General features: G+C 36.0%; 1 protein-coding gene across 4 annotated transcripts in view; it reads left to right on the top strand.

Moving 5' to 3' along the window:
* The window catches only part of LOC116096419 (selection and upkeep of intraepithelial T-cells protein 10-like), a 51,495-nt gene that overhangs the window by 6,562 nt on the left and 24,829 nt on the right, over positions 1-20,104 (top strand). For 2 of the 4 annotated variants that reach the window (XM_031378220.1, XM_031378221.1), the window contains exons 2-4: positions 1,963-2,049; positions 11,373-11,531; positions 11,628-11,708. In XM_031378220.1, the coding sequence (XP_031234080.1) occupies positions 11,393-11,531; positions 11,628-11,708 (220 nt within the window). In that variant the 5' untranslated portion in view covers positions 1,963-2,049; positions 11,373-11,392. Of the gene's footprint in view, positions 1-1,962; positions 2,050-4,005; positions 4,045-6,660; positions 6,781-11,372; positions 11,532-11,627; positions 11,709-20,104 lie in introns of those variants that run through there. The other 2 variants (XM_031378222.1, XM_031378223.1) reach the window with 2 other exon arrangements.

Below are 20,104 nucleotides of genomic sequence, written 5' to 3'. Positions count from 1 at the left end.
ATATCATAATACATATTACACATCATATTTTGCATATTACATATTAAATATTATATATTATAAATTATTATATAAAACATATATTTCATGTATAATATATAATCACATATCATATATCACATGTCAAATGTCATTTGTCACATGTCATGTATCATATATTATATATCATATAACATATTTCATATGGTGCATTTATAAAAATATTCATATATGTTATATATGTTTTATGTATAATATATATTGCATTATATATAAAATATAAAATATGTTTTCATTTATGTAATGTACACATTATATTTTTGTAATTATGAATTATGAATTAGGAACAATATTATTTCTTAAAATATGGTATTGCAACTTTTTTATAGATTTACATTATTTTGGTTACTGCAACTAATATAATGATAAGTAAAAGCACTGGGAAAATTTTAATAGATAAGGCAACAAATAATGCATTATTTTATAAAATGAAGTTGGTTGTCTATGAGAAGACATGAGGGTCTTAGTACTAATACCATATGGAAACTAAAGGAGGTATGCATTTCAGGAAGCAGTGATAACTGTGTCTATAAACTTTGAACCCCAGAAGTAACCTTTCCTTTTTATGAAAAACAAACCAAAACAATAATTTTGCATATGGCATTTTCATGGGAAATTTCTTTTATAATATTTCTGATAGTATTCTTAATCATTAATAAGTGGCTGAATTTTTCTTATTCTTGAATCATTCAAGATAATGACTTGGTTTTAATTTTTCATCATGTTAGGAAGTACTCCCCACATATTATCTTTAATTATTCCTAGTTATATTTTATTGCTATGACAAAAATGCTTAACTGAATATTCTAAAGGAGAAAATTGTTTATTTTAGCTTAGGATTTCTGAGGAGTCTGATGGTGGTTTCCAGTCTCTGTTTCTGGGCCATTGTGGGTGGAACAGGAAGGAGTGGGGATAAGAAGTCCCTGTGGTATATTTACTTCAGCTCCTAAAATTTCCAGAGGTTTCCAAGATAGAACTATCACTTTGTGATCATGTGTTCAACACATGAATATGTGAGAGGCATTTTATATTCAATACCTGGCCCTCAAAGATTCAGGATCATCTCACAATTCAGAATGAATTTAGTTCATCTCTAGAGTCTCCAAGTTCTTACCAGTACTAATATTTTTTTAAAAAAAATTGTGAGTTCAAAGTCTTTGCTAAGGCTCAAATCTACTTTTAGCTGTGATTGTATAACACAGAAGAGAATAAACCTTCTCATTCTGAGAAATAACAGAGTAACAGGCATTATGGAACTGAATAAAAGCAAAACACAGGGGAAAAAATAAATCCTGTAGTTCCATAGCTGACATTTAGTGTTGCTGATGTGATATTACCACCAGACATAAAAAGATGGATACTTAATTTCACTCACGTAGGCAAAGTAAAACATTCAATTATATAAAAAGTATAGAGTAGATCATCATTATTTGACATATTTGCAATAAACTAGGAAAAGGAAGAATTGAGGTGATAACTAATCAACATGTTAGCTGTGCAAGATGACTAAGTTTTATGCAAGTTGGCTACATTTCACATACTTAAATTTGTGCCTAGTAGGTAGTTCTCATGACTACATACCACAAAAAGGTCATATATAGGTGAGACATATGCAGATTAGCTTGATTGTGGCAATTCAGATTTTATATGTCAAAATACTATCTTTAATTTGCATACTGACTTAAATAGTCAGTTTTAGTTTACTAATTATACTTCAATAAAGCTGAAAGAAAAAACAAATTGATTTTGTGCAGAGGGGATTTCCTTTATTCAGAAACCAGCTGCTAGAGTGACTTTCATAAAGGGTTTCTATTTCTGGTGCTGACTTGCCTTGGCGTGGCTCAGGCTTACTAATTTGAATTGTGCAGTGTGAATGAGCTGGCTGCTAACTTAGCTCTGCCCTTCTCTGTTCTTTTCACACAGTAACATTGGCTTCCACAGTATTGTTTCTGAGAACATAGACGGAGCAAAATAATGCTGACATTTTTGCATTGATTAGACCACATTTGGGTGAGTAATTGAATACTTTGCTTACAATGTGATGGTTGCTATTTATAGGGTATAGACTGTAAATTATTTTTAACCCTAATTTTCCTACTACATTGGATCCTATTGTGTATTGTCCAACAAGAGAAGTTTTCTAATGGGGAATTTGAAGAGAGCTCACAAATATCAATACTTAGCATTTTACAGTTAGTACAGAGGCAAATAGATGCTGATAAAAGTAGTTTCAGACCATAGGTTGCCTTCTCTTCTTTAGGTTGTTAAAACACTGATGAAAATGGAATACTCAGATGCTTGTTCCTCTTCCAGACAATGACTTATCCTTATTTTCCCACATGGTTCAAACTGTTTAAACCAGACTCCCTCAGGTTCAACATGTTATCTTGTTAGAAACCTAAGATGCTGGATGCCAGTGGTGGACCATTCTAATAATTACAGAAAGGACACATTCAAACCCTACTTGTGGATATACATCTATATTATAAGCAGGTACATTTTTCTTAGAATAGCATGCTTTTTGATTAGTAATGATTGCTTTAACTACAGACTTGTAATCTAGCACCCTGAGAAGAGATCATGAGTAGCATGCTTATATTACATCTTCAACAAGGTATGTTTTTATGTTAATTATCTAACTCAGTGAAGATGAACTACTTTTTCTTTGTGGAAGAAGTGATACAACATAAGCAATAGAGGAAGATCTGTAGATGGTTAGTCCTTAGTAATGGAAGCTATGTAATCAATTGCTTCATAGGAAGAGAAGGAGGGAAATACATTTTCTTAAAATTTTTGAGATCAGAAAACTTTTCTCTTTCATTGAACAAACAATAGAGTTGTTCCAAGGAAAGTCTGATTGACATTCATGGGATGAAGCACCTAGTTCACTTGATTATTGAAGGTTCCTGTCCAGTAGCAAACCTTGAACAACCATGTTAATAATGCATGACTGTAATCAGACCTTTTGTCAACATTGACAGATTACAGCCACATATTTGCTGGACCATCTATTACCTTAGTCTAACTTGATTCATTTAGAGTTTAAGTAACAAGCTAGTCTATATGAAAGTTCTCATAAGTCATTGTAAGTCTTCATAGTCACTTAGTGTCTCTATCAGAGATTCAATTGCTTTAAATACAATTTTATTTTCATTTAATTACTTGAACATGAGTCAGTTTAGTCTGGGGATAAACAAGCATCTGGCCAACACATCAAGGTAGCTAAAGTGACAAGAGACTGTGGCCATGTGTGTTTGCTGCCAACCCCAAATTATCCACACACTAAATCCTGGAAGCCCAGAGTGGACCACCCAGAGTCATGAGGACATGGGTACCTTATGTACATTTCCAAGGCAGGAAATTCAGAGCTCCAAAGTGGTAGGAGACAGGGAACTATGCAGAAGAGATGTTCTAGGCCCTGAGTGCCCCTACCCAAGGAGTCATTAAGAAACAACCTTGAGTGCCATCACCCAGTCTCAGCTAGAAGAACATGATAAAAATTGGTTCCTTCTGATGTGGAGATTACTAGTGCCACAAGGGTATCATCTGAAACATGGGCAGAGGAGTGCAAGAAGAAGTTACATATTCTTCGTCTCGAAATAGCAATAGCAGTATTTTTTTTCTTTTTAATTCTTAGAGCAGCTAGAAATTAGTCCAAGAGTGTTCTGAAGGCAGGTGGGCACATCCTTCTTGGCATTTGGGAAGAACACAGAGATGAATCTGGAGTTCATGATTTCTTGTTTCGTGAACCCAACTTGCATCATTCCATGAATGTAAGCCATGCTCATCCTCATCCAGTTGTGACTAAGTGCCCTCTACAATCTATTTGCATTTGGAGTTTACTGCTATGATTATCATTACTGTCTTTTCTTCAAGTCAGTGCTCCACCTACTTAATTAAAACCTGTACTTCAGATTCTACCCTTATATATGTCAGTTGTTGCTTGGAAGCTACTCACCAACACAAAGTTCATGGATTTAACCACTTCATGGTTGTGTCTATAGAGTAAGTGATAAAACTTTCTGTAATTCCTCTGGCAAATTGCTAGTAGTTATAGTCCATTTGATTAGGAAGTTCCTAGGTGGTTGCAAGGGGTTCTAGGCACAGCACCTGTGTATGGAGCCTGGAGACCCTGTGATCTCAACTCATCCAGATGATATGAGGATGAGGAGCTCCAGATCTGTTAGGTGGTGGGAGGTGATAGAGCTGGTCCCCTGGGACCCTGAGGAAAGAATAGCCTCTGTACAGGCCTTTCTTCTGGATTTTGGGGGCTGGGGTCATCAAGATGAACTTCTGCACAGGGTGTGTGTCACTCACCTTTGCTCCATGAAGGGCTTTCTCAGGCAGAGCAGGCTGTATAACTTGTTGGAAGGCCACTAAAGGACACTCATGGCCATGTTGCACCTGGTTATAGAACCAAGACTATGGTACAGATAGTTCCATGGATCCTGAGGAGAAGGATTGGATGGCAGCTTCTACGCATATGTAGGATCTCTCAGAGGCTCAGGGAGGTCCTGTAGGTAATGTGCAGAGGCAAGGGACAGTGGCCATTGCAATTGCCTGATGCCCAGGACATATTGGGATTGGGAATCATACCCAGTGTATATCATGGGCGTATCTGGGGCGGCTTTGTTACTGTTCGGCATGGTCTCTTGGCCACTCTAGAGATGTCTGTCAAAGCATTAGGAAAACTTGGGTCTGATTTGTCTAAGTGACAGAGTGATTCCATTTTCAAATGCACACAAATTTATAGGATTGCTGTCACATATTACATATTCAAGTGTTTCTGCTATAAAGGTCTATAATGAACAGTTACAACACCAAATAAAAATCTGTACTATATATATTAATATGTGCATCAGTACAGTTCTGGTACATTCACAAGGTTGCTTGGACATGGGTTTATGCCAATAGAAAGTCTTTATTAGCTGGATGGTGACTATAGTGAGTGCTTGGGATCCCAGTGTAGCACTGAGCCTTTCTTAGGGTGAGTTTTAGGCATGAAAGCTGTGCTCTAGGTTGACATTATTCAGTTAATAAGAACAGTTAGCCAGAAGTGGAACTACAGAAACCAATGAGTAAGGTAACATACTGTCACCTTAGTACAGTATGTTAGTATACAGTTTCCTAGAACTATGGATTTAATGCATCAGACTTTTGTTTTCATTTTGGCAGGTGGTGCAGTCTATGTGCTGAGTTTTACAGCCTGGGCAGTACTTCCATCATGTAGTCAGTTAGTATATACCATAAATATTCATTTTTGAAAATGATTTAATTAACTCTGATGTTAGATATTAGCTTGAGCCAAGGAGTTCAAGGCTATCCTTGGCAACGTAGAATGACTACACCTCAGGGAAATAAATAAATAAATGAATATTAAATCATTGAGAAAATAGATATTTATGGATAATCAGTATCCTAAGCTTTCCTACAAAATTATATATGCACTATACCAACTTCCTTATAAAAATCTATTTAGATTTTGGGATTAAGTTTATTGTATAGGTAAAAATTAACAGCAAATTTATAAAGACTACTTTGTCAATCAATGAATTGTTAGAGCTTTGCATTCATGTGGCTCTTTAACTTCTCTAAACAGTATTTTATAGTTTTTATTGTGTGAATCCTATGAAGCTCATTTTATTAGATTTCTTTCTATATATGCATTTTTGATGTTATATTTATAAATTATATTTTGGCATATTTAATAATTATATTTTAAATTTAATGTTCTAATTATAGTACTCAATGCTTATTTATTTTGTTTCATGTGTGTAGGGGGTGTATGTGTGTGTGTTTATATGTGTAGAGATGCTTGTGTGTGTTTATATGTGTGTATGTGATCAGAGGCCAATATCAGGTATTTCCCTCAATAACTTTCCATTCTACTTTAGAGATAGGGTTTCTCACTGAACCTCAAATTCACTGGTTTAGCTAGATAGGCTGGCCAGCAAGCCTCTGGGATCCACCTAGTTCCACTCCTACACCTAACACTGAGATTATAGGTTTTTGTCCCCACACTCCTCTTTCATTTGCATTCTGGGCTTGTGCATAGACCACTCTGTTGTGCAGGCTCCTGTATTAGAATATCCCAGCCCACATGACTATTATCCTTTTTGCTCTCATTTTTGTTTATGATAGGTTTCTCCTCCTTCCACGATTTTATCAGGAGTGAAAACAGCTGTAGGACTTTACTCCTCAAAAAATTCTCTCACTTTCTAGAAACTAGTTCATTAGTTATTGATGTCTTTAGTTGTTTCATGGGTATTGCCAGCCTATAAACTTCTGGTTTACCACATTCTCACTTTTAGTGTAGGAACCAGTGTCTCTCAAAAGTTAAACTTTGAAATAACTTTCTTTTTCTTCTTTTAAAAAAATATTTATTTTTGTTTATTTATTTATTTATTTATTTTTGCACTCCAGATTTTTTCTCCTCGTCCACCCTGACTGTTCCACATCCCATACCTCTTCCCCGCCTCTCTCCACAAGAATGTCCCAATCCCCTACCCCGACCCCACAAGACCTCTAAACTCCCTGGGAACTTTCAAACATTCATCATTGCTTTAAGTATCAATGTAAAACCACTTCATTTTAGAGAATAAGAGATAATTTATTTTGCAGCCAAATATTAATGGCCATGGCCTGGAATACAAATTTAGATGAAACTGCCAGTAACAGTTTCATGAAGTAACAGGACAAAGGAAGCCATAATTAAGAAACATACATTAGTGTGACCATCAGGTAAGTGGGTTACAAGCAATGTGGGAAAGTTTCTATAGCCCTCAAATGCTATCTGATGAAACCACTGGGTTGGTGGATGCTAAGGGTCTGTTTATATATTCTTACATTTTTATTTTATCTCTGTACAGGTATGTTCATGTGAGTGCCAGTGCCTACAGAGGTGAAACTGGAATTACTGGTGGTTGTGAGATGGGTGCTGGGAGTTTAACTTTCAAGAATTGAACTTGCAAGAGAGGATGTGCTCTTAGCCACTGAATCATCTTTCTAATCTTACTGTCTACACATTGTTAAAAAGAAATTCACAAATAGCTACTAGAGTGCTAAATAAAATACAGACTGAGTAATAAAGGCCTATTTAGATGGGTAAATGAAGCCCAAGATAATTGATTCTGGATCTGCAACATTCCAGCTTCATATAATCACAGAAATTTTAACCATCAATTTTAAACATCTGCAAAACTTTGTAGATATTTAATATAGGCAAAAAATTTTTTCCTTGATGATTTCAGTTCACACTAAAACAGTACAAAAACTTCAGTGTACACACAGACTCCATTCCATTCTTACAATTTGTTCATGCAATGTAATTTATAGAAAAATAATCTCATAAAGGATTATACAAGCCACTGATAATGTAGATCTTTCAAGTCTTTTTAAGTCTGGGAAATTTTTGAAGTTCTTTCTTGAGTATTATAGGACAAGCATAAGATTCCTACCAGTTTATACTTGTATAGTTTCTTTTTTGATTAGGTGTACAATATTTGTTTTAGCCTGGTCCATCAAATATGATTATATTACCCACTAGATATGGGTATATACAAACTTTAGTTAGAAATTTTGATTGATTGATAAAGTTAGCTACTCTCTACTACTTTTATTTGTAACTATTTTGTGGAGTATTCCATTTTAATTAAATTAATTAGTTAATTAATTTAGATTCCAAAAACTTCTTCCCCTCTGGTTCCTCCCTCACCAAGTTCTTTCCTCCATCCCCTCTTCTTTTTTGAGAGGGTGGGACACCTACAGGGTATCTTTCCACCCTGGAACATCAAGTCTCTCCTAAGTTAGGTGCATCCTCTTCCACTGAGGTCAGAGAGGGCAACCATGAAGGCTGAGCTGCCTGTCTGCTACATATGTGTGCGCAGGGGCAGGGGTTTTGGAGAAGGTCTAGTCCGTATATGTTCTTTTGTTAGTGAGTCAGATCCTGAGAGCTCCCAGGGGTGCAGGTTTGTTAACTATGTTTGTCTGCCTGTGGGGCCTCTACTAGGCCTTCAATCTAATTCCTCCATAAGTATCCCTGACCTCTGTCTAATGTTTGGCTGTGGGTCTCTGCTTCTATTTCAGTCTGGTGCTGGGTAGAACCTCTCAGAGGATAGTTATACTAGGTACCTGTCTGCAAGCAGAACTGAGAATCATTAGTAATATTAGGGATTGGTGCTTGCCTATGGGGTGGGTTTTGAGTTTGGCTGGTTATTGGTTGGCATTTCTTTCAGTCTCTGCTCCTCTGCATTTCTTAGACAGGACACATTTTGGGTAGAAAATTTTGTAGGTGATTGGAGGGTTCTATCTTTCTACCGGTGGTCCTGCCTGGCTATAGGAGGCGGCCTGTTCAGGTAACACATCCCTACTGTTAGACATCTCAGCTAAAGCAGCCCACAGTGGGGGTACTCCATTGTTACTACAGTAAAAATCTCTCTCCTCTTTTAGTTTTATCTACTTGTTTTTGTGTTTGTGTCTCTTGCTAAATTAATTGTTAGCATCATAGGAGCAAATGGAGATTTCTAATGTTATAGAAAAATAATTCAATCACATCTGTTAAACCATGTTTGGGCAAACTTTACTCAGGACCCTAATGATAAAATAAAAGATGAAAAATACAATGGGATTTTGACAGAGATGAGATGAGAGTCAACTGAATACAATATGGACAAATGGGAGTTTAAAACCAAGGACAGATTAATGTTAGTGGATAAAGAATTTCTAAAACTGAACAAAGCATGAGGAGAATTTTGACTGAATTGTGCTGACAGAATGGTTTCTTGCTACAAGACTACATACTAGATGACATAAGAGGGACCACAGCAGATATTACAGTATCAAAGAGGGAAAACCCTGTTAAATTGGCTTGGGGGATTTTTTTTTTCTAAAACTTTTATAGGAAAGTGAGTGGATGATTGTAGGAGGTTTAGAAACCTGAGTGGATTTTGGTTAAGAAGATGATCCTGCAAACTAATTTCAACATTTTATTATTTTATAACTTGATATTCTATTCTAAGGAGATTGTTTTGCCTTTAACCATTTATTTTTTCTTTCATTTATTTAAATATATTTGTTTTATTGGACTGATTAATCCACTGTCATGACATTTCTTTCAAAACTAAGTTGTCCCTATTTTAGGCAGAGCCTGCCTCAAATCCTCATGTGTTCATTTTATTATAATTCCATGATCAACCTTTTCTCTACATACTCTGGCACTGGCATTAGTTATTTGTCCAAACACCCATAGGCCACTGGTGTAATGGTAGAGAACCTGACAGGTGCTGTATATGCTCAGGGATACCGAAACAGAGTTACTCCTAAGCTCTCTCAACAGGCACAACTAAGTGTCTGTTGCCTGTCTGTCTGTCTGTCTGTCTGTCTGTCTGTCTGTTTATATATCTATCTGTTACTGCAGTGATTAATCTGCTCTAATCTCCCTGGCAGTGTTGGTGCAAGTTCCGCACTGCCCACTCCAATGCTCTGGATTCTCAAATGAAAGGCACACACATGTAGCCTTATAATTAATATGCCTTAAACAGCTCAATGAATGGACCTCTCCTAAACTTCAATGTTGCTAACATCTCACCTCTGATAATCCTAAAATTTATATTCCATCTTTGTGACCCTAGACCCAATCAGGTTGAGGGCTGTGGCCTCTCTTCCCTGGATTTTACATTAGTATGCCTCTTTTCCTGCTGTTTTTATGTCTGGATCTTATTCCTATTGTGGGATGGCAATTCTGCTTCTTCCTCTGTCCCCTTGCCTATGAATCCTAAAGTCCTGCCTCTGTCTCCTAGCCATTAGCCACCAGCAAATTTATTAACCAATGAGAACCAGCTGGGGATAGGGATCCTCAGCATCTCACAAGCAGAATTCTCCTGTGATTTTGGAAAGCCATAATGCAAATGTTAAACTAAATCCATAACATACACCCCTTTCATCCAATAAAAGGCATTTTCTCTCAGATATACTTGAATATAGTTATAACAGTTATATAAACTATAAGCTCTGATATACCTTAATAATACTCAATCTATCTATTTTGTCAATTTAGGTATACTACCCTAATATCTATTCTAACTTAAATAAGTTTATTATTCTATACCTGAATTATGTTTTGTTTTTAACTTGCATTAATATCAGAAAACCATCCTTTCAAATCTACATCATCTTCCCCAAATGCTAAATAACTTAAGCATGATTATAAGACTATAGCTAGTCTTCAACCTCATCAGAGATCTGAGAATAAATTAATTATAACCTGAATACATACTAAGTATACAAGCATAGGTTACAAAACTTAAACAAATTGAAGAGACAACTGAGTACCTGGATAGTCCCCTATTCCTCAAAACATCAGAGCATCTGGCTTTAGCCTTCTAGCCCCAAACCATCTGACAGACTTAAGTGAAGCCGGAATTATGAAGGACTAGTTTCCTTTGTATTGGCAGAGCTCAGCTGTCAACTATCTGCATCTTGTGTCCTTTCCTGGAGAGCATTTTTTTTGTCTGTAGATGAATTAGGGCAATTCTTGTCCAATTCTTGTCCAATTCTTGTCCTTGCCACAACTGGAGCAACTCTATATTGAGGTTATGACGTTCATTATTTTCTTTGATCTTTGAAGGGGGGTACTGTCAGGAGCAGACATGTCTCTCAGTCAAAATCTAATAATAGTGAAATGATTATAAATGCCGTGTTCTGATGCTTTTGAAGACTATCTATCTATATAAAGTATGTCTGAACTGTTAAACCATGACTACTCTTAGTTATTTTTAATTGAATAATATTAAAAATGCTTTATTATAATTAAATCAGAATCTAATATAATCATGAGTTTAGTTTACTATCTGGCCCTTAACTAGCCATCTAGTTTACTTAATCATCTTAAACAGTTTGTAATAGCAGCTATAGAAGGATTGTGTCAATGTCTTGCATCCTTAAATGAGTTGCATAGGCACAATGTCTATGTAAAAGTAACAATATTAATTTCAAAATTTGATCAATATTCAAAGATTTATACTAATGAAATTAAACCTGTATCAATATATAAATTCTGTACCAATGTAAAAATGTATAACTTCATTTTTGCATTGAGGCAGTACCTCCTTCACTTGTACTTATTTACACTGTTTGTATATATGGATGGTGTGAAGTGGTGACTCTTTGTCTCTGATCTTTTAAAGGAATTATTTATGTTGACTTTGTTCTGAAGTACTTTTCTAGGTTTCTATTGTCTAGTTCAACAAATGTACAATGAAATTAGTTTTCTGTGTCTGACTTGTTTTACTAAATATAATGTCCTCCTGTTCTATTTGTTTTGCTGAAAATGACAGGATTTCATTCTTCCTTATGGATGAATAATACTTCCTTCAGTGAAATTAATCTACTGAAGGCACAGAGCCAAGTACAAAACAAGACTCTAGTAGAGATCACCTCAGAGGAGTGGCACCAGTCATTAGTACTTTTCCTTGCAAGGGGAATTTTCTTGAAAGGTAAAATTTCAGAATGGCTTCTTGTTGCTTTTCTCAGTGTTGTCATGGTTCTTACTGCCTTGATTTTGATGCCACGTTTTTAATTTAATTTTTTAGGTGTGATGGAGCCTTCAGATTCCTGTTTACCTAGATTCTTCATGGCCTCCCTTCTCTTACAGATCACAGTACTCACCCAAGGTAGAGACATTCTCTCACTTTTATTGATGAAAGTTGTCCTTGGACAGTTTTATACATGCTCTCAAGGCAATCTTGCCCCTGCTTCTATGAGGGTGTTCCCCCGCCACTCCTGCCTCACCACCCTAGCATTCTCTATTCTGGGTCATTGAGCCTCCACAGAACCAAGGGGGTCCCCTCCCACTGTTGCCAGATAAGGCAATCCTCTCCTACATATGCAGCTGAGCCATGGGTCCCTCCATGTGTACTCTTTAGTTGGTGATCTAGTCCTTGGGTGCTCTTGGGGGCTCTGTTTGGTTGATATTGTTGATATTCCTATGGGGATGCAAACTCCTTCAGCTCCTTCAGCTCTTCCCCTAAATCTGCCATTGGGTTGCCTGTGCTCAGTCCCATGGCTGGCTGTGAGCATCTGCAACTGTATTGGTCAGGCTCTGGCACAGCCTCTCGTGGGATAGCTATACCAGGCTCCTGTCGGCAAGTGCTTTCTTGGCATCAGCAATATTTCTGGGTTTGGTGTCTGCAGATGTGATGGATCCCTAGATGGGGCAGTCTCTGGATGTCCTTTCCTTCAGTCTTTCCTCCACTCTTTGTCCCTGCATTTCCTTTTAGACAGGAGCAATTTTGGGTTAATACTTTTAAGATGGGTGGGTGGCTCCATCCCTCAACCAGGAGCTGCGGCTAAGCACTAGATATGGTCTCTATAGGTACTCTCTCACCTTTGTTGGGTATTTTGGCTAATGTCATCCCCTTTGGGTCCTAGGGACCTATTGGATCCCTGATATCTGGGACTTTCTAGTGGCTATGCCCAGAGGCTACATACCTCTGTTCAAATTCCTGATAATCTGTACTTCTCCCCCTTATCCTCCTTTACCTGATCCTGTCCTCCTCCATTTTCCCATCCCCTCCTCTCTCCCTCCTATTCTCCTCCTTCCCTCTACCTCCCATGATTATTTTGTTTCCCCTTCTAAGTAAGACTGAAACATCCAAACTTTGCTCTTCCTTTTTCTTTGGTTTCATGTGGTCTGTGAGTTGTATCATGAGTATTCTTAGATTTTTGGCTAATATCTGCTTATCAGTGAGTACATAACATGTGTCTTTTGTAACTGGGTTATCTCACTCAGGATGATATTTTCTATTTACATTCATTTCCCTGCGAACTTCGTGAAGTCATTGTTTTTAATGGCTGAGTAGTACTTCATTGTGTAAATGTACCACATTTTCCATATCCATTCCTCTGTTGAGAGACATCTGGGTTGTTTCCAGCTTCTGGCTATCATAAATTATGCTGTTGTGAACCTAGTAGAACATGTGTCCTTATTATATGTTGGAATATCTTTTGGGTATATGCCCAGGAGTGGAATATCTGGGTTCCCAGGTAGAACTATTTTCAATTTTCTGAGGAACCACCAGATTGATTTCCGAAGTGGTTGTGCAAGCTTACAATCCCACCAGCAAAGGATGAGTGTTCTTTTTTTTTCTCCACATCCTAACCAGCATTTACTGTCACCTGAATTTTTGATCTTAGACATTCTGATTGTTGTGATGTAGAATCTTATGGTTGTTTTGATTTGCATTTTCCTGATGACTAAGGATGTTGAACATTTTTCTAGGTGCTTCTTGGCCATTTGAGATTCTTCAGTTGAGAAATTTTTGTTTAGCTCTGTACCTCATTTTTAATAGCACTATTTGGTTCTCTGGAGTGTAACTTCTTGAGTTCTTTGTATATATTGGAAATTAGCCCACTGTAGGGTCTTCAGTTCTATTCCATTGATCTTCCTGTCTGTCTCTGTACCAACACCATGTGGTTTTTATCACTATTACTTTGAAATACAACTTGATGTCAGAGATGGTGATTCCTCCAGAAGTTCTCTTATTGTTGAGAATAGTTTTTCTATCCTGTTTTTTTTTTTGTTATTACAAATGAATTTGTGAATTGCCTTTTCTATCTCTATGAAGAATTGAATTGGAATTTTGATGGGGATTGCATTGAATCTGTAGATTGCTTTTGGTAAGATCACCCTTTTTACTATGTTCATTCGGCTGATCCATGAAAATGGGAGATCTTTCCATCTTCTGAGGTCTTCTTTTCTTCAGATACTTGAAGTTCTTGTCATACACATCTTTCATGTGCTTGGTTATAGTCATACCAAGATATTTTATATTATTTGTGACTATTGTGTAGGGTGTCATTTCCCTAAATTCTTTCTTAGTTTGTTTATTCTTTAAGTAGAGGAGGGATACTGATTTGAGTTAATTCTGTATCCAATCACTTTGCTGAAGTTGTTTCTCAGCTGTAGGATTTCCCTGGTGGAATTTGATGGGATCACTTATGTATCCTGTCATATCATCTGCAAATAGTGATATCATGATTTCTTCCTTTCCAATTTGTTCCTCTGCCTAGAACTTCAAGTACTATATTGAATAGATAGGGAAAGAGTGTGTAGCCTTGTTTAATTCCTCATTTTAGTGGGATTGTTCCAAGTTTTTCTCCATTTAGTTTGATGTATAGTATTGGTTTTATGTATATTGTTTTAATTATATTTAGACATGGGTCTTTAATTCCTGATTTTTCTAAGACATTAAACATGAAGGGGTTTTGCATGTTGTCAAATGGTTTTTCAGTATCTAATTAGATGATTTCTTTCATTGAGTTTGTTTATATAGTGAATTATATTGATGAATTTCTCTATATTGTACCATCCTAGCATCTAATGAGATGATCATGTGTTTTTTTTTTTTTTTGGTTGTTGAGTTTATTTATATAGTGTTGAGTTTATTATATAGTTGATGGATTTCAGTATATTGCATCATCCCTGCATCCCTGGGATGAAGCCTACTTGATCATGGTGAATGATCATTTTGTTGTGTTCTTGGATTTGGTTTGCCAAAATTTTATTGAGTATTTTTTCATTAATATTCATAAGGGAACTTTGTCTTAAGTTTTCTTTCTTTGTGGGGTCTTTGTGTGTTTAGTTATTAGTGTAACTATGGCTTCATAGAATGAATTAGGCTGTATTCCTTCTGTTTCTCTTTTGTGCAATAGTCTGAAAAATATTGATATTAGGTCTTCTCTGAAGGTCTGATAGAATTCCTCTATAAAACCATCTGTCCCTGGCCTTTTTTTTTTTTTTTGGTTAGGAGACTTTTAATTCATACTTCTATTTCTTTAGGCACTATTGGACCATTTAGTTGGTTTATCTGATCCTGATTTAACTTTGGTACCTGGTATCTGTCTAGAAAATTGTCCTTTTTATCTAGATTTTACAGTTTTGTTGAGTATAGGCTTTTGTAGCAAGATCTGATAGTCTTTTGAATTTGTTCAGTATCTATTGTCATGTCTCCCTTTTCATTTCTGATTTTGTAAATTTGGATACTTTCTCTGTGCCCTCTGGTTAGTCTGGTTAAGCGTTTATCTATCTTGTTGATTTTCTCAAAGAACCAGCTCCAGGTTTTGTTGATTCTTTGTGTAGATCTTTTTGTTTCTACTTGGTTGATTTCAGCCTTAAATTTGATTATTTCCTGCTGTCTACTCTCTTGGGTGTATTTGCTTCTTTTTATTTTAGACCTTTCAGATGTGCAGTATATGTTCTCTCTAGTTTCTTTTGGGAGACACTCAGAGCTATGAATTTTCATCTTAACACTGCTTTTATTGTGTCCCATAACTTTGGGTATGATGTGTTTTCATTTTTATTAAATTCTAAAAAGTCTTTAACTTCTTTACTTCTTCCTTGACGAAGTTATCATTGAGTAGAGAGTAGTTCAGCTTCCATGTGTATGTGTGCTTTCTGCTGTTCCTCTTGTTATTGAAGACCAGCCTTTGTCTGTAGTGATCTGATATGATGTTTGAATTATTTCAGTATTCTTGTATAAGTTGAGGCTTGTTTTGTGTCTGATTATATGGCCAGTTTTGGAGAAGGTATCATGAGGTGCTAAGAAGAAGATATATTCTTTTGTTTTTGGATGAAATGTTCTGTAGATATCTGTTAAATCCATTTGGTTCATAGCTTCTGTTAGCTTCACTGTGTCTCTGTTAGGTTCTGTTTCCATGATCTGTTCATTGGTGAGAGTTGGGTGTTGAAGTCTCCCACAATTATTGTGTGAGGTGAAATGTGTGCCTTGAGCTTTAGTATTATTTTTTTTACAAATGTGGGTACCCTTGGATTTGGGGCATAGTTGTTCATTCAGAATTGAAATTTTTGTCTTGGAAGAATTTTTCTTTGATGAGGTTGTCCTTCATGTTTTTGATAACTTTTTCTTGAAAGTCAATTTTATTTGATATTAGAATGGCTACTCCAGCTTGTTTCTTGGGACTGTTTGTTTGGAAACTTTTTTTTCAACCTTTTACTTTGAGGTCATGTTTGTCTTTGTTATTGAGGTGTTTGTTTTTTCTGTATGTAGCAAAATGCTGGGTCCTTTTACATTTCCAGTTCATTAATCTATGCCTTTTAATTGGGGAATTGAGTCCTGTGATGTTAAGAGAGATTAAGGACCAATGATTGTTGCTTCCTGTTATTTTTGTTGTTAGAGGTGGAATTATGTTTGTATGGCTCTCTTCTTTTGGGTTTGATGTGAGAAGATTAATTTCTTGCTTTTTAGGGGGTGTGGTTTCCTTTTCTTTTGGTGGAGTTTTCCATTTATTATTGTTTGTAGAGCTGGATTTGTGAAAAAATATTGTTTAAATTTCATTTGGTGATGGAATTTCTTGGTTTCTCTATCTATGGCAATTGAGTTTTGCTGAGTGTAGTAGACTGAGCTGGTATTTGTGTTCTCTTAGGATTTGTATGACATCTGCCCAGAATTTTCTGGCTTTTGTAGTCTCTGAGACTGATCTAATTTTCAAAGGTCTGCCTTTATATGTTTCTTGACCTTTTTCCCTTAATGCTTTTAATGTTCTTTCTTTGTTTTGTGCATTTGGTGTTTTGATTATTATGTAACAGGAGGATTTTCTTTTGTGGTCCAGTCTATTTGTTGTTCTGCAGGCTTCTAGTATGTTTAAGGGCATCCCTTTCTTTAGGTTAGGGAAGTTTTCTGCTAGGATTTTGTTGAAGATGTTTACTGGCCCTTTGAGTTGGGAATCTTCACTCTCTTCTGTACCTATCATCATTTGGTTTGGTCTTTTCATTGTTTTCTGGATTTACTGGATGTTTTGTATTAGGACTGTTTTGCATTTTGCCTTTTCTTTGACTGTTGTGTCAGTGTTTTCCATGGCATCTTCTACATCTGAGATTCTCTCTTCTATCTCTAGTATTATGTTGGTGATGCTTACATCTATGATTCCTGATCTCCTTCCTAGGCTTTCCATCTCCAGGATTGTATCCCCTTTAGTTTTCCTTACTGTTTCTATTTCCATTTTTATATCCTGGATTGTTTTGTTCAATTCCTTCACCCGTTCGGTTATGTTTTCCTGTATTTCTTTAAGGGATTTATTTGTTTCCTCTTTAAGGGCTTCTACCTGTTTTCCTGTGTTCTGTATTTCTTTAAGGGAGTTATTTATGTCCTTCTTAAAGTTCTTTCTCATCAACATGAGAAGGGATTTTAGATCAGAATCTTGCTTTTCCCGGTATGTTGTTGTATCTAGGATTTGCTGTGTTGGGAAAACTGGGTTCTGATGATGTCAAGTAGTATTGGTTTCTTCTGGTTATATTCTTGTGCTTTCCTCTCACCATCTGGTATTCTCTGGTTTTAGTTGTACTTGCTGTCTCTGACTGGAGCCTGTCCTGCCTGTGAGCTTGGGAGCCCAGATGTGTCAGCACTCCTGCAGGGTCAAGTTATCTCTGGGTAGGATTGTGGTATGGAAGGCTGTAGCATAGTGACTGATCCATCCTGCAGATAAAAACTGGAAGCATCCTGTCCTTGGTTGCAAGGTGGTTCCTGCATTCCCTGGGTCCTTCGTGGTGGTGGGGTCCCATTTGCACCAGGTACTAGGGCGATACTGTTAGTCCCACCTGCAAGCCTGAGTTTGTCGGCCTTCCTGGGTATCATGATTTCTCTGGGTGGGATTGGGGTGTAGAGAGCTGTAGCAGAGGGCCTGCTTCTGGGTGTAGATGGAAACCGGAAGTGGCAGGCTCAGTCTTAAGCAGACCCAGTGCAGGTTACTGCAGCTGCTGAGAGATCATGTTTGCAAGGCTTTGTCATTTTTGAATATTTTTTTCTTCTATGTAGAAGCAAAGCTGAATTTTGTAGCCTTTACCACCTAGTAGCATAGAAAATAAGGTCAAAGATAGGCAAATGGGACTTCATGAAGTTAAATGTTTATATACAGCAAAGAAAATTGTCAACCAAGTGAAGAGGGAGCCTTTAATCCTAACACTTGAGAGGCAAAGACACGTGAATCTTTGTGAGTTAAAAGCCTGCTTGATGTACATCAGAAGTTTCAGGACAATTAGGGCTATATAATGAGAGCCTTTTTCAGAAGCAAACCAACTAAAACAAAACAACAAAAAATATATTTGCAACGAAAATTTAAAAAAGAGGCTATGAATTTGAGAGAGAGCAAGGCGTACATGGGAGGGGCTCAAGGGAAGAAAGGAAAGTAGGGAATGAAATAATTAATTACTCTCCAAAGAAGCCAATATAATTTGCTTTTTATATAACAATGTCTGAGATTGTATCACATATATACACCATGTGTAAAACATACATACACATACATGTATGTATATATACAGAAATGATTCATGCACATATGTATGAAAGCACTTATGTATCTATGTAGTTTTCAATAAATACAAACATACTATGTACATATTTTGTAAATTTCTTTTAAAATATGAATTTTATAAGAATATTTTGTTTTTTTTTAGTTGTAGAGAATTCCATCATGTAATCATTGAAAATCAATTTATCAATAGGACACTATTATGTAAATATATTGAACTATTATGCTATACCATTACATAGTAATGAAAGGCATGTTAAAATATATCATTAAAATGATTTATTATTATTTCAAGTTATTATATGCTAATTCAATGCTAGCAATTTGAATTATTACATATGAAATTTTCACATAGGTATAAATGAAAATTTTAGTGTTCATCTATCAGGTCATATGAACCTCTGCAGAAATCCCTTGTAATTTAACTATATTTTATTAAATTAACTGAGCTTTCTAGAGAGTATTGACACTTCTGTCTTTACTTAAAATAGTTCTCTCTACTTTAACGTGGCCTACAATGGAGCATTTCCTTTAGTGAGGTTTCTGCACTGGGAGGTGCTATACTCCCTTAGTGAAGAGCTCTCCGAGCCCTTCCGGTCATCCAAATGTTCACCAGTTCCTTTTCTCTGTAATTGTATTAACCCAAATATGAGATGGGATTGATCCAACATCATCTTCACCCCCTTGGACTTAGGCTTCTCATTATCAGTCATTATCTTAAATTCTTTAAAGGAAAGAAAACAATGAGTTTCTTCCCAAAATACATAAATTTTACAAAAGAAGATAAATTGAGAACCACTCTGTACTTTGTTCTTTTTCTGTTTGATCCTCCAGCTGCTTATTTTGTTGGAGTTTTAATTAATTTTGGGAAGTGGCTTTATAGTTTATCCACCTTTAGATTTTGTCTCCAGTTGGGAAGTTGTGGCAGTTTTCAAATGATCGTTCATTGATAGATCACTTAGAGTTTTGGTAACAAAAACTCTAAATGTATGAATTAATAAATTTATTTTAAAATATATTTGAAAACTTATATTTTCTATTTGCATATTAGTCTAACCTTCAAAAGAACTTGCTTCAGTGATTATGCTCAAGATATGGTGATGTAGCTGGGCGGTGGTGGTGCACACCTTTAATCCCAGCACTTGGGAGGCAGAGGCAGGCGGATTTCTGAGTTCGAGGCCAGCCTGGTCTACAGAGTGAGTTCCAGGACAGCCAGGGCTACACAGAGGAACCCTGTCTCGAAAAAAACCAAAAAAAAAAAAAAAAAAAAAAAAAAAAAAAAAAAAGATAATAGACAGTGCAGAGATAGGAATTTTGTTCTGTCTAGGAATTGTTGGTTTTCTTTTTGAATTGAGATATATGTAGCACACAGAAAAGTACATAAAGTGTACAACTTAGTGAATTTTTCCTTGTAAGAACATTCATGAATTTACTCTTCAGCTTTAGATACTGAATATTTTCAGCAGCTCAAAATGTTGTATTAATCTTTCCTAGTCACGCTCTTATTGCCAAAGTGATCAAACTTCTAATTTCCATCACCATAAATTAATCATAAACATTACTGTATTATTCTATTTATAATAATAATCTCTGTAATGGCCAAAATTACTCACCGTTATTTATTTATCCTATGACAGGAGTTTATTTATTCTTTTTTATTTGTTTTTAGTATTAGTATTTGGATTTGTTTGTATTATTTTTATTACTTTATGTTTGGGGGCTGTTATGACTAATGCTGCCA

Source organism: Mastomys coucha, unplaced genomic scaffold (genome assembly GCF_008632895.1).
Source record: "Mastomys coucha isolate ucsf_1 unplaced genomic scaffold, UCSF_Mcou_1 pScaffold18, whole genome shotgun sequence".
In the NCBI taxonomy this organism is placed as follows: Eukaryota; Metazoa; Chordata; class Mammalia; order Rodentia; family Muridae; genus Mastomys; species Mastomys coucha.
This window is presented reverse-complemented; position numbering and strand designations above follow the sequence as displayed.